The sequence below is a fragment of the Mastacembelus armatus genome, unplaced genomic scaffold (assembly GCF_900324485.2).
Source record: "Mastacembelus armatus unplaced genomic scaffold, fMasArm1.2, whole genome shotgun sequence".
In the NCBI taxonomy this organism is placed as follows: domain Eukaryota; kingdom Metazoa; phylum Chordata; class Actinopteri; order Synbranchiformes; family Mastacembelidae; genus Mastacembelus; species Mastacembelus armatus.
The window spans coordinates 661707-684880 of NW_022872940.1; the positions used below are offsets into that span (position 1 = coordinate 661707).

At 38.6% G+C, this 23174-nt stretch overlaps 2 protein-coding genes and 1 pseudogene across 2 annotated transcripts in view; all 3 read left to right on the forward strand.

Annotated features, from left to right (window-relative positions):
* LOC113143885 (zinc finger protein 208-like) overlaps positions 1-23174 on the forward strand; it is a 905597-nt pseudogene that overhangs the window by 461571 nt on the left and 420852 nt on the right.
* The window catches only part of nebl (nebulette), a 142744-nt gene that overhangs the window by 116466 nt on the left and 3104 nt on the right, over positions 1-23174 (forward strand). Inside the window, exons 5-6 of the mRNA XM_026329538.1 lie at positions 18178-18361; positions 22595-22725. Coding sequence (XP_026185323.1) covers positions 18178-18361; positions 22595-22725 — 315 coding nt within the window. The remainder of the gene's footprint in view (positions 1-18177; positions 18362-22594; positions 22726-23174) is intronic.
* Positions 8021-17793, forward strand: LOC113143897 (nebulette). The gene is made up of 11 exons (XM_026329528.1): positions 8021-8106; positions 9343-9447; positions 11694-11798; positions 12180-12287; positions 13434-13550; positions 13628-13738; positions 14143-14247; positions 14326-14430; positions 14575-14679; positions 15108-15200; positions 17164-17793. Exons 3-11 carry the CDS (start codon positions 11739-11741, stop codon positions 17464-17466), a joined length of 1107 nt encoding a protein of 368 aa, XP_026185313.1. The 5' UTR covers positions 8021-8106; positions 9343-9447; positions 11694-11738; the 3' UTR covers positions 17467-17793.

Genomic DNA, 23174 nt, shown 5'->3' on the forward strand with positions numbered 1-23174 from the left:
GTGCTGTTTGGTATCATGATGTGGTGAGAGTTGTCTTAGAAAGAAAATTATAGACAAGCATGTTAATACGACTGGTAACTAAAGAGCCCAGAACAACTTCCAAAGAGATTAGAGGTGAACTCCAAAGTGGACTTAATGGAAGACGACTGAGGAGGACTCCACTGTTGAAAGTGAATCATAAAAATGTGAGACTGGAATTTGACAAGTTGCATATTGACAAGCCACAAAGCTTCTGAGTGAATGTCCGTTGGACAGATGAGACAAAACTGGAGCTTTTTTCAAGTGACATCAGCTCTATGTTCACAGATGCAAAAATAAAACATACAAAGAAAAGAACACTGTGCCTACTGTGAAACATGGAGGAGGCTCAGTTATGTTCTGGGGCTGCTTTGCTGCATCTGGCACAGGGTGTCTTGAATCTGTGCAGGGCACAATGAAATCTCAAGACTATCAAGGCAATCTGGAGTGAAATGTGCTGCCCAGTGTCACAAAGCCTGGTCTCAGTCTCAGGTCATGGGTCCTCCAACAGGATAATGACCCAAAACACACAGCTAAAAACACCCAAGGATGGGTAAGAACAAAACACTGGACTACATTTACCTCGAAATCTGTTGAACATCTGTGGAGAGAGCTGAAACATGAAGTCTGGAGAAGTCACCCTTCAAACCTGAGACAGCTGGAGCAGTTTGCTTATGAGGAGTGGACCAAAATACCTGTGGACAGGTGCAGAGGTCTCATTGAGAGTTACAGAAATCGCTTGATTACAGTGATTGTCTCAAAAGGTTGTGCAACAAAATGTTAAGTTAAGGGCACCATCATTTTGAAATTTGTGTCAGACACATTTGCATTTTCCCATTGGTTATAAATTAAATCAAGTGACATAATCCTATTCCATTTTAAGCTTATTTAAAAAAAAAAAAAAACCTCTGTCGACAAATATCTCAAAGCAGATTTCCACTTGTTACCACTGTTTTCATATGTACAGTAAGCAATGAGCAGCCTTTTGTGAATCAGAAGTGTGTGCAGTAGGTGAAGAAAGAGGACGTCTAACTAAAGAACAGATGGGTGGATCTTAAGCCGTGACATCCCAAATCCCTCTCAGTTTAACACACAGACTCACAGTGGGAGTGGGCTGCTGTCATTTTGTCTGCTCAGACATGATCACAGAGATCAGCTGTGTGATGCTCTACAGCCTCAGGACACAGACACTGACCTACTGCCTACAGAAGGCCAAGACAAACAGCAAGTGCCAGGTTGAGGCTCATAAACTGTGGCAGACACAAATTTCACAGGATCACTGGTAAACAAACACATCTGAGACAGCCGACCAAAATTATATGCTAAGAGCTTTATCATGTTAGTGTTTATGAGCTGAGGTGCTCTGTGTGATTATGATCACAGATGAAGTAATGTAATGTCTATATGATTTTTACTACTGTCAGGCAAGCAACCTGCTGATACACTTATATACGGCGCATTTATTTATTTGTGAACGCTAAAGAGATTCTTCATGTCATTTACACTACTGGTCAATGGTTTGGGGTCGCTTCAGTTTTCCATTGTTATTACAATGGTTGTAGTTTCCTGTGATGTCTCAGTGTCTTTGAAATTCAAAGCGTAACACATTTATTTGAATATGTTAATAAGGTGCAGTGAAATGCATTGACCTAAATTAGCTTTTATTGGGCAGTATTTAGCTACGCTTTAATCAAGACATTGCAGGTGTTTCATGGTAAAACTTGACATCTTTTATTTTTAGTTCCTACAGATAATTTCTCATCTTTTGATTTTGGTTCTTTTGCAGAAAAGAGAAAATTTGAACCTGTATAACAGAAATGGACACAAACATCACTCTGCTGTTAACAATATTAAACTACTTCATCAGGTCCCCTCTGGACTGCATTCAGTTGTAAAGGTGTACTTACTGAAATGCTTTTTAGTTTATAACATACGTTAGACTATATTTAGACCAAAACAGACCAATAAAAGGTGTCAGGATCTAAAAAAATCCAAATAAATTAAATAAATCAAGTCATTGTTTTTTATTAGTGTGTCCAAATTAATTTGACTGGACAGAATCTCTAAAATCCTTTTTACAGTTGTGGAGGTCATAAATATAAACTCTCTATCACATAACTCTATCACATAACTCATACATGGCATTCGATTGTAGGTGAAAATCTGTTGCTGTGGGTTTAGTTGTTGGATATATATATATGAAAAACAAAATATTTTTAAAAATCATCAGTAGTCAGGATGTCCAGGAAATTAAGGAACGGTATATTTCGAACAACCAGTGCATTTAGCCTTATACCATGAAGTGACTGCACACACATTGAAGTTAAATGAAGCAGCTGGCGTTGCTGCTGTGAGATATATATGAAATGCTACTCTGTTTAAAGCATAGACAGTATATTTGACAGAGAGGTTTATTCTTCAGTGTCAGATGGCCCAAGGGAAGCAGTAAACTGGGGCACAGGCCCGATGTTTTCTGGTTTCATGTCTGTTGACCGAGAAATTTAACGATAACTGGAGCGTATAACGTAGATTACCTACACAACAGCAGCCAGAATGTCCCACTGTCTGGAAAATACTTCCTCAATCAGTGTAAACAAGAGACCCACAAGTACAAAACAGGAAGACTATAATGTAATGTCTTTATTACTAAGCACCTTTGTTTTTTCTTATCTGTGCTCTCTGCAGGACCAAATAAAAAAGCAGCGTTAAAACAGTTATTTCAGACATAAACTGGTTTTTAATTTGACGTTTTTATTATTTGATATGTGCCTAGTTGTGTGTGTACATTTTTGTAAATAAGGCAAATAAAATTAGAATAAGAAACCAACAGGATTTTCTTCTCAGAACAAAACATCTAGAAGTTATCATGTTTGTGCTCTCACGTATCAGAAGAATATTTTTTATTTATTCTCCTACAGGTTTTTAGAAAAGCTTTATTTTCCATTTTACATGCACATTTAATCCTTTGGTTTTTAAATATGATTGCTAAAACTAAAGCAAGACAGAAGGCTTCAATTTTGTTTCTGTGTCATGCTGCGAATTTTCCATTTTCACAGTTGGAGGCTGCTCGTCTTATTTTTAGGCATATAAATAGGCCTGATTTCAGTCATTATTCAGAACAAGGCTGAATTAGTCATCAAATATTTTCTCCTTCAATCTAGCATGTGCCTTTTTTGTCTTGATTGAACAGCCTCTTGTAAGCCCCCTTTCTTTCTTCCCCCCTCACTTCATTTTTCTCTTTGTCTCTCTTATAGAAGTTCTACAAGGAGAAGTACAATCAGGAAAAGGGGAAGTCCAGCTACACCAACATGAAGACCCTTCCTGAAGTGGAGCGTGCCATGGAGGTCAACAAGATCCAGAGTGATGTAAATCAGCCAGTTTCTAAAAAAAATGGTTTAGTTATTTTGATCTGGTTCACATCATGATTATTATTTTCACCTGCCTCAGTCAAACGGCTTTTGACAGCTTACACATTTCTGTTTGGACCTCAGCCACAGGCTTTTATCGAGCACCAATAGATGGAATGACCTTTTGTAGCCTCTTTCTTTCACAACAGATTTTTAAATGTTATTTAGGTAACACTGTATTGTCCTGGTCTCGTATTTTACAACTAATTTTCTGAAAAACCTCTCATAATTTTCTATAAATTAGCAGGTATTTATTTGTTAATTACTCTGATATTTCCAAGAAAGATGGAAAATATGCTACACCCAGACACTTAATTTTATTTATTTTGTCAACTTAAGTAAAACTGTGTTTCACTTAATCATATTAGTTTGAAAGAAAACACAAAGGAATTTCATGAAAACTAGCATTTAATTAATATGCAGCATTAATTATGGCACAATGCATGGCAGTATGTTGACATCTGTAGTAACTTTCACATATCTACTTCATCATCTATTTTTCTTAAATTCTTAATTTTCACTTAAAAAAAATTATTAGCCGGCACTACAACAACAATTTCTTAATCTACCGACTCAAATACAGCTTTCTTGAAAATACCAACTAATTTACAGAAAAGTTCCCAGGACATTAGCCAGAAAATACAGGACCCAGAAAATAATGTGAATTCACTTTAAAGCTTTGCATAAAAGGTGCCTAATTATACTACTGAGCAGTTAGGTTTAGTTAGGCCTTCACACAATTCAATTCACTTTTATTTGTATAGCACCATGTCGCAATTTAATCATCTCAAGGCACTTTACAAAAAACAACAACAAATCCCTGAGGAGCAAACGCTTGGCAACAGTGGAGAGGAAAAACGCTTTAACAGAAGAAACCTCCAGCAGAACCGGGCTCAGTTTGGGCGGCCATCTGCCTCAGCCGATGACTCACAGCCTGAGTTTCTCCAGCAGTGGCATCTTAGCCATCCTAAACTTCCACGTAGCCCTCAACGCTCACTGGACAGCCAAGTGAATGTTTTGCACAAAGCTTTTTTCAGGCTGCACACATTTAAACATCAAGTCACAGTTTTAGTATTTATTCACACTTGGCTTTTGGAAAAACTTAGGTTAGGGAAAGAAAAATGTTGCTTTAAATTGGTGGGACAGCTGAATGGAGAGAAAGAGAATGTAACGATCCACAACTGTGAGGCACAAATGATCAGCCTTGGGCTCTGTGGGTCAGCAGCATCTGGGAGAAACTTAAAATACAAAGACTCTCCATCAGCAGCCCACAGTGAGATTTGAAAAACCCCTGTAACTTCAGCACAGTTTTTCTTCCACCTAATCAAAGCTCTAAATTAGAGTGAAAATCAACTTTATAATAATGAGACAGTGACAGTGATGCTGTTGAACCTGTTCTACAAATTCTAACTGTGATAGCTTTAATTAATGTGATGTAGTGTAAATAAAGCACAACAATGCTACTCTGTAAATTTTAGCTATTTGGTAACTTTGGAGAATCACAAGTGCCATGCCTGCATTTCAATAACAGATATAGCAGATACCTGTCCAGGATGCAACCAAAGAGTGTTGGGATAGGCTCCAGGAGATCCCTGTGACCCTAAGTAGGAATAAGCGGGTATAGATAATGGATAGATGGATATAGCAGATATTGTTTACCAGTTTAACCAGGCTTGTATTGACATTCACTGGTCTTGGTGTTATGATGCAGTGGGCTGATTATTGGTTTCGTTTTTCTTAATTGTATCTTCTCTGGGTTAGGTCAGCTACAGGAAAGGTAAAGAGGAACTTCATCATTACAACGCAGTGCCAGACAGACCTGACATCGTAAACGCCGCCAACGCTGCTAAACTGGCCAGTGATGTAAGTCCTTGTGTGTGTGTGTGTGTGTGTGTGTGTGTGTGGAAATGTACCTATATCCCGCAGTCCAATTTACCAGCTGTTGTCAGGGGAACTGCTGATTAATTATAGAAAACATCCTGCAGTTAGCACTGGACTATTATTACATAAGAGTCCTCTGTTCTTATCTTAATGGGAGGAGTGTGTGTGTGTGTGTGTGTGTGTGTGTGTGTGCATGTTACGTTGAAGATAGTCTAGGTAGAGCAAGGATAACAAGCAGGACAGTGGATCTCAAGGAGCATGGTTAGACACCCCTGGTCTACACTGTCTCTGCTGTATGTATACAGTATGTACATCCAGCTGTGTGTCTGTGTGTTTGTGCATCTTTTGAACATCTGTGTACATATATGTGTTGGTTGTCTTTTTTTCTTGGTACTTGGTATTGGTCAGTACATTTTTTCATTCATTTTTTTTAGTTTTTTATTGACATTCATTTTGTTAAAGTCCAGAGAATTTAAATTCAAATTGCACAAAGCAAAGTGTTAAAGTATATATTAAAATAAATGTCAGAGATTAAGTAAACAAAGTCTTGAAAATGGATGCCAACAGTTCCTACAGTAGATTCCTATTTTTGAGTCCTTCCAACAAATTAAGACAATACAGCCCAGCAGGTAGTAGTACTGTATTTTACTATTATAATGGTGAGGAACAGACAATGAACAAAGGGAGTCAGGATAATGAGACAAAAACTACTTCCAGGCTGTGGAAGAAAAGAACAAGACGGTCGCTTCAAATGGTGAAAGGCAGCACAGTCTCCAGACTGAAGAGTCAACACATTTGTGGGAACTTCTGCAACAGTGCTACCTATACCAACAATGTTTGATTCCAGCTGCAGAAACAATGTTAGGCTGCTGGATGAGACAAATATTTAGATTATATCTAGTTAGACAAAAAGATTATCCCCATAATCTTTGTCTTATGTCTAATAACGACTGGAAAATTTAGGTGACTCTAAACCTTTGAGTAGTGTTGTATATTTATACAACAGTTTGTTGATACTGTACATAGTGTATATTGTTTTTATCGTGTGTGTGTGTGTGTGTGTTTTCCACAGGTGGCCTATAAGAGTAGCACTAAGCAGCCAGTTTACAGCGACAGCTCTCTTTTGGCCAGAACAGACATCCAACATGCCAAGGACGTTTCAAAACTGGCCAGCCAGGTAACACGCATACATTCTGTCCAGCAGATGATTGTAGCATGTTAACAGGCATTGATAGTCAAACACAATTTGTTTGCTCTCTTTCTCTCTCGTGCAGGTGAAGTATAAGGAAAGCTTCGACAGACAATTAAAGGGACAGAAACCATGTTACAACCCACTGGACTGTCTCTCCTTCAAACACATACAAGCTGTTGCTGCTCTGGCAAGTCAGGTGAGGGATTATCACATGATCTGTGTCACATGGTGCAAGGTCCATTTCAAACTACTCTCTGCACACACAGGGACCACTCGAGAACATTTGACCCCAGATTTGAGATGCTGCAGCTTTAAAAAATAAGAACTGACCAAACCCCATGATCTTTTTCACCAAGTATGTCTGTTTATTATTTGTTTTATCAGTATATAAGACTATAGATTTAATTATTTTCAAATATGGCATAAATACACCATAAAGGAGAGTTATATTACACAGTAATTAAAAGTTTTAGTTCAGTATTTTAAGGATTTGTTGACTGGATGGAATTAAATCAATAATTTGATTTTAGATAATGCCTCCACTATATGCCAAAGTTAATGTGTGTGTACATTGGTCTGTATATTCTATAAATTTCCCTAAATAAGCTGCTGGGAAAGAAAAGTGACACAACAAGGAAATTTTGAACTGAAGCTGTAAATTTTGATGCATACAGTGACTCAACCAAATCTGCTTCAACATTTGAAATAATTTTTATCTCAAATGAGGATTGTGGAATTTTTGTTCCCACCTTTAAATTAAATTTGTACTCCTTTGTCAAGAGGACTAATCAATGCAACCTGACTATTGTTTTGACACACACTTTAAAAGATGGAAATGTATTCTTTAATCTTATGAGGTGAAACTTCTTGGATTATGAGGTGGGTTAAAATCTTGTTGTTTCAGTCGTTAGGAGATAGTTTTGGACAGCTCAGGCAGACATGTTTAGAGCCACTTACATTGTGGTCATTGTGTTTTTATGCAGTTATCTCAAGACGTGCTATGCACACATGGAGTATGTGTTGTTATGATTATTATGACTCATGATTGATTAGATCTTTTTTTCCTCCAGTGAACCTAAAAACAATTTCCATCCTTTTCAACTGTCAATATAAATAAATAAACAGGGAACCAACCTTTGGGTGGTGTGTGTGTGCGTGTGTGTGCGTGTGTTGTTTGATTCACACACACTCTAAAAGTCTGTTGTGTGGGAGTAACCATAGCAACCTTTCTTAGGCAAATGGAGAGTAACTGTGGGATGAAAGCTGGAGTTGAAGAGTTGAAGAGACACACAAATCACAAATGTCAACATGTACACCCATGTGTGTAACAATGATCGTGCAAATGACACCTCATACAAACATGCAGATATGTGCCCACTAACAAGCAGATGCGTTCAGATCCAGATCCATGGTTCACTTTCAGTTCAGCTGCTGCCCACACAACCACAGAGAAGGGCCTTTGCACTCCACAATGTTATGTAACAGCTTGTTGTGTTAAACGCTGCCTGGTGTGCAAGAACACTGCACGTTCACTCAGAGATTCTTTCAGAAAAGCCTCTCACCACATGGAGACTCTCCACATTTTGATATAAAGGCACATCTCTGAATGTAAGTTTTTAGCAAAAGCATTTGGGAAAAGTGGTTTGATGTGGAACTAATTTTGGCACCATGGAAGTGAGGAAACCATCTAAAAAAATGTGAATGTGTGAAAAAAAAATTGGAACAAAATGACATTACTAAACCTCTAACTCTTTCACCAAGCTGCTGTAGATATAGTTTGATTTCAATTGATGCTTTTTTGTAACATGAATTAACTTTTCCCTTTTTTTGATTCAGCATTGTAGCAATATCTTTTTTTAGATTAAGTGAGCAAAAAGTCTGATTACACAGTGGTATTTAACAGGTTGAATTGCAACACATCATGCAATGCTCCTGTTTCAAAATCACTAAAATAACACACAGAAATGGCTTAATTTCATATCAAATATGTGTGTTTTTCAGTGAAAATGATTCAGTTATGTGTGTGATGTCATGTTAATCACAATGTAGTGATTAAGGAGAAATACAATTATAACTAGGGCTGTCAATTAATTAAAATATTTAAGCATGATTAATCACATGATTGTCATGAGTCAACTCGTGATTAATCACAACTTAATTGCACGTTTTTATCTGTTCTAAATGTACCTTAAATGTAATACTCTAATCAACATGGGCATGGACAAACATGGATAGACATTTATGCAAATGTATGTTTATTATTAGTAAAACTACCCTAAACATACAGCATAAATAACAAACATGTTTCAAAGACAGTAGATATGTTTTTCAAAGAACTTGTTCATGTTTATTAATCACATGGAAAAAAAGAACATAGAAAAAACACAAGTTCCCAATATTTCTTTCTTTGCACTGAGCCAGTTGCTCAAACAGACAAGCCAACTTCATTCACGTTGACATGCAGACAACTTTTGTCTTGTTGACAGAACCTTCAGACATCATTTTGTAAATTAATTTACCGTTCAGACCTTTTTCTTTCTCCATTTCTGTTTGCTGCTGCACTCTTTACTGTCTATGGCTGCATTTTACATTTCTCCTACTATGGGGCTAGACCACAGGTCAAACAGGAAATGCACGCTGTGTTAATCACACATTAATAAAATTAGTGCCCTTAAAATGAGTTTGCGTTAACACGTTAATTTTGACAGCCCTAATTAAAACGTTTATTCATTTGTTATAAATTTAATTTCTTTAATGGTGGGTAATTACAAGGAAAATGTATCGTATAATGTATTTCAAAGGACTATGCTCAAACCTAATAGAGATTCTTTGTCTGTCTTTCAGGTGAAGTATAAGACCAACCAGAACCAGAAACCAGACGGTTCTTCAGGCTTGCCAAACCTCCTGCAGCTGGAGCACGCTCTGCATGCGAGCAAACTGCAGAGCAATGTACGTATGACACCATACAAAAACTGTAAAGCACGTCACGTCTCACAAAAGCACCAGACACAAGCACCTACGAACAAAAGGTCCTAATCTAGATCTATTGGTATGTGTTTGTGTACTTGTTCAGGTCTGACTGATTAGATTAGATTAGATTAGATTAGATTAGATTAGATAAACTTTATTGATCCACAAGGAACAATTCCTTGGTCACAGTAGCTCAGTTACACAAAGACACTCTTGAAAAATATTAAATAATAAAAATGAAAATAGAATGGAATAATAAAGCATTTGCATGTGTACAATATACACACAGATAGAAGTAAATATACACTATATACAAACATTAATACAGAAGAGACTGTGGTGGAGGATGGTGGAGTCATCTGCTGCAAAGGGAGGAGTTATTAAACAGAGGGATGGAGAACAGTATGAATGAAGTCACTGTTCACTGTGACAGAGGAGCTGGATGAGTCTGTTGGAGAATGAGCTCCTCTGACCCTCTATGATCTGGTGAAGTGGGTGTGAAGAATTGTCCATGATGGAGAGCAGTTTGTCCAGTGTCCTCCTGTCCCTCCCTGACTCGAACGTTTCCATGTCCCTGCCAATAATGTGTCCTGCTTTCCGGATCAGTTTGTTGATCCGACTGATGTCCCTCTTGGTGGTGCTGCTCCCACAAGTGGCCCCAGATGGGGGAGTAGAGGGCAACCACAGACTGGTAGAAAAGCTCCAACATCCTGCTGCATACATTAAAAAACCTACTCTTCCTCAGGAAGTAGAGTCTACTCATACCCTTCTTGTACACAGCATCACTGTTATTCTTCCAGTCCGCCTGTTGTTCAACTACACCCCCTGGAATTTGTAGTGCTCCAAAACTTCCACCTACTGGCGCTGGATCATGATGGGCTCCATTGGTATCCTCTTTCTCCCAAAGACAAGCTCCTTGGTCTTGTCCACATTAAGGAGCAGGTGATCGGCCTGGGACCACTCCACAAAGTCTCCGATCAGTGTCCTGTACTCCGCTTCCTGTCCATCCCTGATACACCCAACCACCACTACTGATCACAGCATTAGACAGGGAGCTCCACAGCTGCACAAACTGAGACCTGTCAGACAAGTGATCAGCAATCCAGGAGACAGTGGAGGAGCTGACACCCATCCTGAGCAGCTTCTCACTCATCAGGAAGGGCTGAATGGTGTTAAAGGCACTGGAGAAATCAAAGAACATGATCCTCACGGTGACCTTCCCACCATCCAGGTGAGCATGAGCACGCTGCAGCAGGTAGATGACAGCATCGTCCACACCAACATGAGGCTGATACGCCAACTGAAGAGGGTCCAGGGCAGAGGCCACCAGGGGTCTCTCCAGGACCTTCATCACGTGTGATGTCAGAACAACCGGTCTGAAGTGGTTAAGGCCAGAAGGGATGGGCTTCTTGGGCACTGGCACTATGCAGGATGTTTTCCATAACACCAGTATCCTTTCCAGCTTCAGACTCAGGTTGAAGATGAGGTGCAGATGCATCACAAAGATCATGTGTGATGTTTTCAAATTGCTGCATATAAAGGCTTTTCCTGCCATCACAATCCACAGCAATGTTTCTTACACACTACTATTTGAAATAGGAAGCAGTAGGTCACTTTTATTTCAAAGTGCAGAAGAAAGCAATCTAATCTGTATTTTTTTATATGCCTGTCAACTGGCAGCATTACATGACAAATTTAAGTTATTTCTGGTGTTTCCTACAAAGTGGCATTTGAATATTATGGGGGCAGCTCAGATAATCAAAAAACAGAACTTATTTAGATATTTCATGGTATATATGAGGAAAATAAACACAAAGCTAAGAGAATTTAGAAGACTGGTGAACCTTAATCATGTTACACCTATATAGATAAAATTTGTATAAATATCTATATAAATATAGATAAAAATAATATTGTCGAGCTTTTGCTATTTTAAGTGGTATGAATTCAATGTGACCACATCTAATGAAAAATCCTCCAAATACAGTGAATAGCATTAGATAACAAGTGATTTAAATCAAATAAAACGACCATGAAGATTGGTGTCAGTAGTTAAATCTGAATCAGACTATACAGATGCACCAGTTGTTACGTGTTTCTCAAAATCCAGAACAAATATGTTAGTTTCATTGCTTTAGTGAGGTCCTTTAGGGTAAAGTAATGCAGTACTGCATGTTAATGAACTTTACTTGTTCTCACAAGTGTAAATATGTGTTTGTGATCAGGTGGAGTATAAGAAGAGGTATGAGCAGACGAAGGCTCACTACCACATGGCTCTGGACACGGCTGAACAGCTCCACCACAAGGAGAATGCAGTCCTGCACAGTCAGGTTAGACACTTTAGTTCTCTATATATACTGACTTGTTTTAGTCCATAGCCTAACACCTGTGCACACACTCCAAAATAAAAAATGTTCTTCTGCCTTTGTGATTCCAATCTTTTGTAAGGTAACTCTAAATTTTATGACCAAAATATCTAAATGAATAGAAGAAAAACTGATCCAATGCCACAGAGGCACAAACATGGTATAAATGTAAATTTTGTTTTGCCTCACCTGCTGTTTTTTTGGGGATAATAAACAGAAAATAAGGCCTGTAGTAGAACCCTTGGTTTGGAGCCACAGGTCTGAACAACTTCATATTCATTATGGCACTTTTACATACAGTCCAGTAGAGACTAAAGCATACCTGAAGTATATTTTTTGTTTCAGGTGAAGTACAGGGAGGAGTATGAGAAGAATAAAGGCCGCTCTCAGATGGAGTTTGGCGACACTCAGACATACAAAGTGTCAAAAGAGGCACAGAAGATGCAGAGCGAGGTAAAATGCTGTTTTCTTTCAGTCTTCCTGTTTCTTAATAGGCTGCAGGGCTTTCAGAACGCGGGTTCAGGAAGTAAGCAAAACTTAGCTTCTGTCTTTGTGGTCTAGCACAGGCCAAAGCAGTTTTCTGGTGTTAGTGCGGAGACCATACATCCGTCTTGGCTGTCACTGGTCTTTGCTTCCCCTTATCTTGAAAAATCTTTGTTACTCAATCCTGAATAACGAACTGAAAAAAGTGAGACAAAAGACCAAAACTAGCTTTGTGGGTTTTTCTATCATCTTTTTTTAACAAGAAAAGAAAAATACAAAATGCTGGATCTTTCTTTATGGCTATAACACAATTAATATAATATAAAAATACAAAGTGTTTGTCCCTTTCAGGTCATGCTTTCTGAATTGAAAATTATAAAAATAATATCAACAATTTTTTTGTTGTATAAAAAAAAGTGAACTTCAGTTTCATGGCTTAATTGAAGCTGACCTGGAATATGCTGTATGACTTTGCCCAGTTGCATTGTTGTGTCCAAACCTGTTCCTTCATCAAGATGTGCTTCCACCTGTTAAAGCTGTGTTTGCAGGTGGCGTGGTGAGGTGGTTAGCACTGCTGCTGAGTTGTAGGTTCAAACCCATTTGACCCCAGGACCTTTCTGTGTGGATTCTGTGCGTTTGTCCTATGTCTCAATTGTCCTTAGGTGTGTGCTCCAGCTTCCCTGGGGGAGCCTAAAAATAAAGGGAATAAATGGTAGACAATAGATGGATGGATGTCTGGCAGTTATGGTTTGGGCAAGGTTAGGTTAAAGCTAAACACAACAATGGCACCTACTTGGGGTATGGACCAGTCGTCTATTATGAGAGACCATGGCCTGACTGACATGATGTGGTTTGTGCAGTTATTCCCTGGTGATGTACTGGGAAGCCTACACTTGTACAGTCAACATTTATTTAAATGTACAGTATATGTTTCATAAATTGCAATAGGTCAGAGATTCAGTATTGTTTTATGCATAATATTTTGTGTACAGTATAACTTTCTAATTTTAATTTTGATATTCTTGGTATAAATTGTGGGGCAGCATGGTGGATGAGTGGTTAGCACTGTTGGTTCCTGGTTCAAAACCCAACTTCAAACTCCATCTTTCTCTGCAGAAGGAGTACAGGAAGGACCTGGAGCAAGAAGTGAAAGGACGGGGTTTATCTGGTGTTGGGCTCGAGGAAACTCCTGAGCTCCTGAGGGTTAAAAAAGCTAATCAGATCCTGAACCAGGTGAAATATCAACATAAAAATCACAGGTGGGCCAACTAATGTAAATGCTAATGTGTCCTATGGCTGTTTGTCCACAGAAGGAATATCGCAAAGATTGGGAGAGGGAGATTGTAGGGAAAGGCATGGAGCTGAGTGTTGATGTCCTGGAGATACAAAGAGCCAAGAGAGCCTCGAAGATCCAGAGCCAGGTGTGTGTGTAAGTGTGTGAGATTCTAACTGTTTACATGGACACTGATTCGATAAGATGTGCATTTACATGCTCAAAGCATTTAATCAGAAGATATATGTGTGTGTGTGTGTGTGTGTGTGTGTGTGTGTACATCAAGTGTTTAATCTGTTGAAAATATAACAGAGGTTTTTCCATCTGGTGAATAGGTGTGTGGCTATACTTAATGCATAATTGTCTACATATATATATTTTCTACAGTGGTTTACTCAAAGTGTACAGAGAGTAATTATAGCTGCATGAATAAAGCTGTTAGAAAACAACAGCAACGATGATGACATCCACATTTGCAGTTTCTGTATCAACATACAGCCTGCTGACAATCCATGACAATTCTAACAGTTTTTGCCTGCACACGTGTAACAGACATCCTACAAGCAGATGGACCAGCTCAGAGAAAACTCATACGGGACTGTTACAGACACCCCTGAGCTACTGCATGCCTCCTACCTCAAAGATGTGTACAGTCAGGTCTGTGTGTGAAAAAGTAAAATAAAATCTAAAGAAAACTGTCTCGTTCTGTCTTAATATTGCTCTTTCTTTCTGTAGAAGAGGTATAAGGATGAGGCAGAACACCTGAAGGGAAGATACAGTCTGACCTCACAAAGCCCAGAGATAGAGAGAGTCAAAGCCAACCAGAGACACATCAGCTCTGTGAGCACACACAATTTTATCATATCCCCAGTCAGTCACAGATTATTCTAGTCTGATAGAAACACAGTGTTATTATATACAATGTCTTTTGTTTCCCTTTAATGGACACTACCTGTTTTGAAGCAGCTCTCTGTCGCCCTCTAGTTGTGTTACTCCTGGGACTCCAAACTGATGAGAAGCCTGATGACTTCAGTCACAGAGACGCCAGAGATTGTCCTCGCCAAGGAGAACGCCAAGAAGATCAGTGATGTATAACAACATAGAAAAATGTGTAACAACATATACAAATATTTATTTCAATGTCTGAACGTGGCTGGACAAAAAGAAAACTGCAGACTATGCATCTAAAGCCTAGTGATTTTTTTAATTGTAAACAGCCACACCCAAAGTGTAATGTCACCATATAGAGACAATTAGTCTTAGGGGTTTAGAACATCTTTACATTGCATTATTTATAATGGTGGTAGCACTCTTAAGTGTGTATGAATACATTTCTCTTCTAATATAACAAATTGTGTTTTCTAATTCAGAAATCAAAATAGCTGGCTAAGTAATCACTATGTTCCTGTTATTAACAGCCAACCTACATTATTTGTGGTAAACGTATGCTGACATATTCCTCCTTCAAAGCTGTGAGCAGCAGCTGGTTTCTCAGTCATGATCTTGGCACTGTTCAGGTTCAATACAGGGAGGAGGTGGGCTGTGGCACTGCGGTCACTGATACGCCTGAGATGGAACGAGTCAGACGCAACCAGGAGAACATCAGCTCCGTGAGGATACAACACACACAGACTAACGAATTATCTTACAAGAGGAAAGGGAGAGAGTAATGATGGGGGAGTGGGTGAGGTTGGTGTGGTTCGGTGTGGCTGCTTGTTTATCTGGTGGTGTATGGGTGAGAGCAGAGGGACTGAGTGGAAGAGTGAATAAACAATGCTGTGTCTGTGAATCAGTGTTGCTATGAGAGAGTGATGGTGTGTTTATGGACGCAGAAGCAGTTCAGTAAATGACTCCACCAATAAATGAGCAACAAAATAGTGTGCAAGTTTTTGCGGAGTCATGAGGGGCCATTAGCTGACTGCAGAACAATTGTCCATTCAGAGGGCCAGAACACACACACACACACATGCACGCACATGCACGCACATGCACAAACACAAACAAACAAATCAGCTTTCAGGCCAGGTCACTATAGGCAGCATTTCCACCACTCTACATCTAATGAGTGCACAGCAGCCTTTTTGTGTGTGTGTGTGTGTGTGTGTGAGGGTGTGTGTGTGTGTGTGTGTGTTGAACAGGCCTCACATTTTTCCCATTATTTTTACCAGTAACACTGTGGTTCTAGGATCCAGCGTGAGCATCCAGGACATCATGACACCTATTGTGGTGCTTATCCATGGTTCCTTCAATTTTCTACCACTTTGGTGGCAGAACAGAAAGGGTTGACACGCAGAAAAGAAAAAATATCCAAAGTTCAAAATGATGTTCAAAAAATAAAGAACTGTTTATTTTAGATGGTAAAAAATAAAACAGGGTCCAGAGTTATTTTTAAAACAAAAAAACAAGTTTCTGAGGATAACTAAAGGATTGTTTAACAAAGAAAGTGGATGCGGCCTGTCCCTGCTGGCTTGAAGAAGTGAGGTCTTTATCTTCTTCCCCAAGTCCTTCCCAGTCATGGCCTCTAAATAAGATTCTCAGAAGAAAAAGACAGTAAATGAAAACTGCACTATTGATATTACAGGAAATATATAAAGAAAAACATATGGCAGGGTTGTAAATCAGCTAATCTGATTCAGTATAACAGAGTCATGTCATACGTCAGCTGATCTGAGCTTCAGTTATTTAATATAAATACTTGTTTAGGCTTCCTACTGACTCAAGCTATCCTGATTTTTTTATAGTTTTTTCACATTAATACTGGGAGACTTTAAATATATGAAGCTGAACTGCATTTGGCTACATCACTATAAAATGATGCCGCTCGTTTGACTCTTTTTACTATTACTAATGTTAACTTCAGACTTCACTATAACCACTTCATACTGACCCGACATGGTAGATGTAAGGCATCTGTGTGACAGTATAACCATAAACATTTATTGATCACTGGTGGCAAAAAGTCGATATGTCTCTGAAATGTAGTGAAGTCCAAGCATTAAGTAGTTGAAAATACGCAAGTAAAGTCACAAGTAAAATGCCTCAGCATTGTACTTAGGTACAGTACTAAATATACTTAGTTACTTTCCACCATTGGTAGCTAAATCTGGAAACATGTCACATACCCACATGACTTTATTTTGCCTTACAGCTTGTGAAAACAAGTTTATAAACCTGAACCCATATTTGCAAACACGTAAAAATCTGTTTGCAGGTACAAACCTCTGCTTTTTGAATCATTTAATATTCCCTACTCATGATGTCTAAACAAAAAAGATAATTTTGTTTGAAAATGTCTACATATATATGTATAGTGTGTTTGATGATGTTGGCCCATCAGACCACAGAGCACACTGTCTTTAATTGTAAACACGGAGAACAGTGAGCACTTTCATATCTCGGTGATCATAAATGGTTCCAGCTTCAGTTTATTCAGGAAATCCTAATTACATACAGAAAAGTCTGATCTTGTATCTATAAAATGAGAAAAATGCAACATGTAGTGTGCCATGACTGTCAGCTAATCTGACATACTGTCTCAAAATACAAACATGTATGAATGTGTCATTCTATCAGGTCAAGTACAAGCAGAGTGCTGTGAAGCCCACCAGTGTTGGAGTGACTCCAGAACTGGAAAGAGTCCGACAAAACCAGGAGAACATTAGCTTGGCAAGAAGCACCTACAAGCAAATACACAGATGCTACTTTCTCGTTTCCCATAATATATGTAATGTCATAAATGTGTGTGAACAGGTGAAGTACCAGCGTGGGCTGCAGGAGATGAGGGGGCGGAGCTGCACTGAGCTGGACACACCTGAGTACAGGCGTGTCAGGAGAACACAGGACTCAGTCTCGATGGTAACAGCCTGGTTGCCATGACTCATGCGGTGGGAGGAGCTAACCTGAGTAACTTGGCACTATTGGTGGGCTGAAGCACTGAGAGTAACACCCACCATCAAACAGCATGGAGGACAGAGCAGTGTGTGTGCATGTGCTGTGTGTATATGTGTGTTTGATAGATCAGACCTCTGAGATCCCAACCTGACACATCCACACTTTCTAATCTACTTTAGTAAAAAATAGTAAAGTAATAAGGGAAAGCAACATTTTTTGATTAATTGTTTTTATACCTGCTGTTATTTCACTGGACAACTTTTCTATGTAATGAAGTGTCCCATCAGGTTTTTATGTGTAGATTTGAGAAAGACTGACAGATGTCGACAGATTATTTCCTCTTTTGTCACATTAATTGTGTTGATTTTTTTTTTTTTCTTTTTTTTATGATGAACTGATTATGTTAAGAGAGTCATGGATTATTTTCATGTAAGATTTTAAGAGTATAAATGTTTTTAGTGCGTAAATGCAAGATTACGAGAGCGTAGGATAGTGTGTAGAGGATTGATTGTGTGTGTAAATAAAATATTTTTAACAGCTTCATTGTGTGTTTTTTTTGCTCACTAACCAAGTGCACCCTGACCTGTGTGTATGTGTGTGTTATGGTTTTAAATAAATAAGTGTATAACTTTGTCAGTGGTATTGATACTGTTTTTTTATATTTTCGTGTGTGTATTGGTTTTTACCCTTTAACAGGCCAAGTACCATGAGGGCTTTGAGCGGGTACGTGGCCGAGGTTCTACTCCAGGGTTGTGTCAGGATGATCCCAGCATGGAGAGCTACCACAGAGCCAGTCAGCTGATGGGAGAGGCAAGCTACAACAAAGGAGTCCACCCCCAGGCAATGGACACGGATAGACGACCAGGGGGCATCATCGTAGGTCAGTGACACACTATTTCAACTATATGTCTGCTTCTGTGTGTGTGTGTGTGTGTGTGGACTATTCGTGATTGGACAGTGACCCTTCAGTACAGAGCTACAAATGGTGGGGTGACATCCTTTAAAGGCACATTAACTCATTTATTTTCAGACAGTAGAGCAGTGGTTCCCAGTGTGGCAGGCGGAAGGCCTGCTTGAGCACTGATAGCATAACATGGCCAAGTTTGTGAGAGGGCTCTTAGCTAAACATAATGCTACAACCGGAGATGAGTCTTCATCAGCTCAAAGCACAGCTTCTAATGCAAAGACACAAAAATATGACAAGGCATGTATCTCCCTCAGCTTCACTTGTAGAACAGTGGGTTAACGAGGAGAGACCATAGTGTGTTGTGCGTCTGAAAATACCAACGTTAGCTACTGATAGTTTGAAATGCCGTGTATTTATTGTTTTGTTAAATAAGAAATAAATAAGTTAATAAGTTTTGTATTACAATCTTTAAAGTAGTAAACATTGAAAAGTTTGAAAGTTCAAATCTTTCTCAACTTGAGACCATAAACTGTTCTGTACTGTACGGATGCCTGGTTGGGACAAACTATACCACAGGCAGCCTCCAGTCCTATGTTAGCATTAGCTAAGTCCCAGCTCAAAGCTTAAATGACATAATGGAAACTTTATTAGATTTGTGATTTATACTTTATACATGTGGGTAACATTGTTTGTGGAGGATGTATTTTTTTTAGTAATGTTTGTTTAGGAGAAGATACACAGCTTGCACTGTTATATTAACTGGGCTTTGTTATGTTCAATAAAAATTGCATTCAACAAAACTACTGTGTTGACATGATACACAAAACTGTGCTAAAATTTTTAAATCCGGTTGAATGCTCTAGTTTCTTCTAATTTGACACAAAATGTGATTTACTCCCAAATTAAATTCATCTCAGTTCATAACAAAGATTAGATCATGACCATGCTATGTCACTGTTGCTACCAAACCAAACATATTAGGATCTACTCTGCTTTTAACACTCTCCATGTCAGAAACACAAACTGGTGTTAAACCTGGTTTTTGCTCTTTCTTTGCCCCACTCTCTCTGTGCAAAACAACACAGCCTCTTCACTCTGGCAGCCACTGCTTCTGACTTTCAGCTGCAGAGACTTTTAGCTCCTCCATGGCTGGATGTTTGAAATGAGTACTCACGCTTTGAAAAATGTTTCTTTTGAAAGGAATTTTGAAAACACAGATTAGCAAAACTGGAATCACTTGCATCTCTTCTTTACTGCATAGATCTTTCCAACAAAGATGTGAGAAAAAATAGTTTACAACCATCTCCCCTCATCCACTGTTAGGTTGTTTGCCTCAGTTACCGTATTTTACGGACAATAGTCTCACTTATTTTACTCCTCTGGCTTGTCCTGCGACTTATTCAGCAAAGCGACTTATACATACATGGAAAAATTTGTTGGTGCCCTTCCATTAAAGAAAAAATGTGTATATTTACAGTAATTTTGTAAGTCACTAATTGTTGGCACTCTTGATTAAATTGAAGGTAATATTGTTGCCGAAAAAGAAAAAATGTTTACGTTCAAGCTAAACTATAACTCCTAGTGTAACACAAGTGAAAATGCTGCCCAAAAGAAAACGCTATACAGCAGATTTAAGATGCAGGTAATAAAGTCTGCAGCTGAAACAGCTGGAGTTTGGAGTGAGTGTCAGTATTCAGGCAACCTGAGAGAGGAGGAGGGGATGCTGCTTTATCTCCCCCCAACCCAATGTTGGCGCAGGTGTTTAAGTTACTTAACAAGGATGAATGAATTTCATAATGCACCTCAGCTTGTTGTTATGCCTTGCCTATGTTCTTCATAGGCTAATTTAGACTATAATTAGCATAATTAGAAATGCGACCTGTACACCAATGCTATAGATAGGTAAATGATTACATATTATATATTATATGATTTTTTTCTACTTTTTATGCTGTTGTCATGTTAATCATGTCATGTAAAAGTATGGAACTCAAAAATGTTCAAAATTAATTAAATAAATAGGACGTTATATAATAACTAATTATTTGTATAAAAGTACACATTATTTAAATAAATATACAGAATTTTATAATACGACCATGAAATGTTAAAATAATGCAACATATATTTAAAAGAGTTCTTCTTTTCAAATTGCAGCAGTTTTTATTTCAAAATGACGTTTTTCCTCAGTGTCCTTTTTATTTCACAATGCTGTTTTTCAGCAGAATTACTTTGCCTGTCAATCAAGGCTGGGATGCAGGGCCATTATGTGATTGGCTGCTCATTCAGTATCCATTACTATTCCTCATTACCTGCTCCTCTTGGCCCTCACATGTCATGCTACATGCTGGCCAGGTAACAATGAATGAGTGATGACAGACTGGACTGGTGTTCGTAAATTTATCAGGCGATATTGTACGGTTGGTTGATATTTTATAAATGCTCAACGTAAGAGTTGCTCTTCATGATGTTAGCATCAACACCTAAATGATAAGTACTTTAAGAGTAATAGAGCACCCTGTCCATGTTGAATCTGCTCAGGAGCCGCTGTCTCCCAGCACAGGTAAACTGGCTTATGCAGGGCGCTGTGGTTGGGGAGGTCAGGGAAGCTGTAGATGACTGCTCAAATCACTGCTTACCTTGATAAGAAAAAAAAGTTCTAGTTGTCAGTCTAAACATTTGTTCCTTACATAGTTAGTGTTTATTCTGCTGTAAAGTCAATTTGAGAACTGATCAGACAAACAAGGCTTAAGGTTTTGGCTGTGTAATGGTCTGTAAGGTTAGTAAATGTTCACCGCTTTTGGACATTTTGGAGTTCCATACTTAAGCTACCTCTGGAAGACTGTTGTCTGACAGTCTGTAGACATATGGATGAAGTGTTGAATTTGCATAAAGCAAGTCAGAAAAGACAAAAATACAAATATGTCATGGTAAAGTGGAGGTGTCAAGTATCATAATATCGCCAGCTGTTTATGTTACAGCAAAATAAAAAGAGGAGAGACTGTGAAAGAGGAGCTTCTTTCACTCTGCAGCTCACAGTTTATTTTATCCTTGGTATAGTATGTATTTTTTACTGTTTTTTGGAAGGTCCAGAGTCCAGCTTTTTTTAAAATTTTTGATTGTTTCTGTTTTTCAGTAATTAATATATTCTTTTATTGGATCACACATTTACAATGTTCTAATTTTTGTTCAGACAGGACTCTAAACAGAAAATCTAAGTGTTGTCATATAAAGAAATTATGTGTTGAATTATAGACATGGCATTTTCAGTTTTAGTTGTGTTTTTCCATTAATAGACAGATGTAACATGGGCAGATGGCTTGTTGCAGCACAACAAAACATAGTGTAGTCAGTGTTTTTCCAAATGAACTTTCCTTCTATCTGTGAAGATCTGAAGGTGTGGAGGACAGACCCTGGATCCATCTTTGACTTTGACCCTCTGGAGGACAACATCCAGTCCAAGAGCCTCCGCAGGATGTCTGGTAGTTCACCCTTTAAAATAAGTGGCTGCTGGACAAAATAAAAGTTTTATTATAGTTTACCACATTAAAGGTATACAGTATTGTTTGATTTAAATAAATCTCTTGCCCTTAGTTTTAATTAACACACTGTGGAAACCATACTTCAGTCTCTGTTTTTATTTCCCCTTCTACAAGTTGATTTTCCTCTTTCTACAGATTTATGAAATCAGCCCTAATATAGGTTGTGTTTGTTTCTTATTCCTTTGTGCCAAAAGACTTCATTTTTATCTCTTCATCTCTTCCTGTTTTGTTCCCTTCATTGTGTGGTGTGATATTTCTTCCTCATTTTGCCCCCGGTGGTGGCGACCTGTTAGAGCAAGCTGACCGCAGACTGAGCAGACAACACTCCCAGCAGTCTCTCACCCACAGCCAGACTCAGTCTTTTAGCTCGTTGACCTCTGACCTCTGGGAGCACAGCAGCACCGAAACCCCTGGTATCTTTGCTCATGTCATCTTCCTAGTTCAGACAGAGTGAAGGCATGATGGACACTTACTCACCAGATTCAAAGTTTTTTCACATTTTGTTTTCCATCTTAAATAAACTAATTCACTGTTCCCTTGCAGGTTTGTGCATAAAGGGCACTGTGTGTTTTTATTTAATTCACACTACAGTAACAAGCAGATGCAGGACAGAGCTTTTCAAAGTGACTCATTCTCTCTGTCTTTCTCTCTGTGTCTGGTGCAGCTCCTGTCCTCCCTGGAGCATATCATCAGGGCATCCAGATGCAGCAGCAGCCACACTACCATGGCTACATGCACCAAACCAGCATGTCCTCTGTCAGATCCGTCACCTCCCCACCACACCCAGCCACCATGGTACATTCCTGCTCAAAAAAATTATTGTTGCCTTCTTGGCATAAATTCATATGGTACCACTAGTATTTTATTCATTAGTTACTAACTGGTGCATTTACATTGTTCTAGCCACTTGATGTTTAGGGACTATCAAGTGACTGTACAGTAATGACAACTGATGGTTTTGTTCCCTGTGTTGTGATTGATTACAGAGTTTGTCTGTTACACACTAGCACAGTAAACATTACATGCATGCTAACTTGTTTTTATCTTTTTTCCTTAACTTTCTCAGCAAAAAAAAACCTTCACCACTGAAGGTTGATTCAGTTTCCAAGTGATAAAAATCCCTGGAAATATTTTGGTTAGCTTCAGTTCAGTATTTGCACAAAACAAGTTTTTCTCGCAATCACTTGGCCAGTATTTTAAAACTCAGTACAGTACTGTGCAAAAGTCTTAGACAGTTTAGATGT

Bases quoted from the DNA above. Each gene is read 5' to 3' on its own strand.
- LOC113143897 (XM_026329528.1), top strand. From the start codon at position 11,739: ATGGCTCTGGACACGGCTGAACAGCTCCACCACAAGGAGAATGCAGTC. The intron at 14,680-15,107 runs GTATAACAACAT...GGCACTGTTCAG, and splicing joins ACGCCAAGAAGATCAGTGAT to GTTCAATACAGGGAGGAGGT. The intron at 15,201-17,163 runs GTGAGGATACAA...TCATTCTATCAG, and splicing joins ACCAGGAGAACATCAGCTCC to GTCAAGTACAAGCAGAGTGC.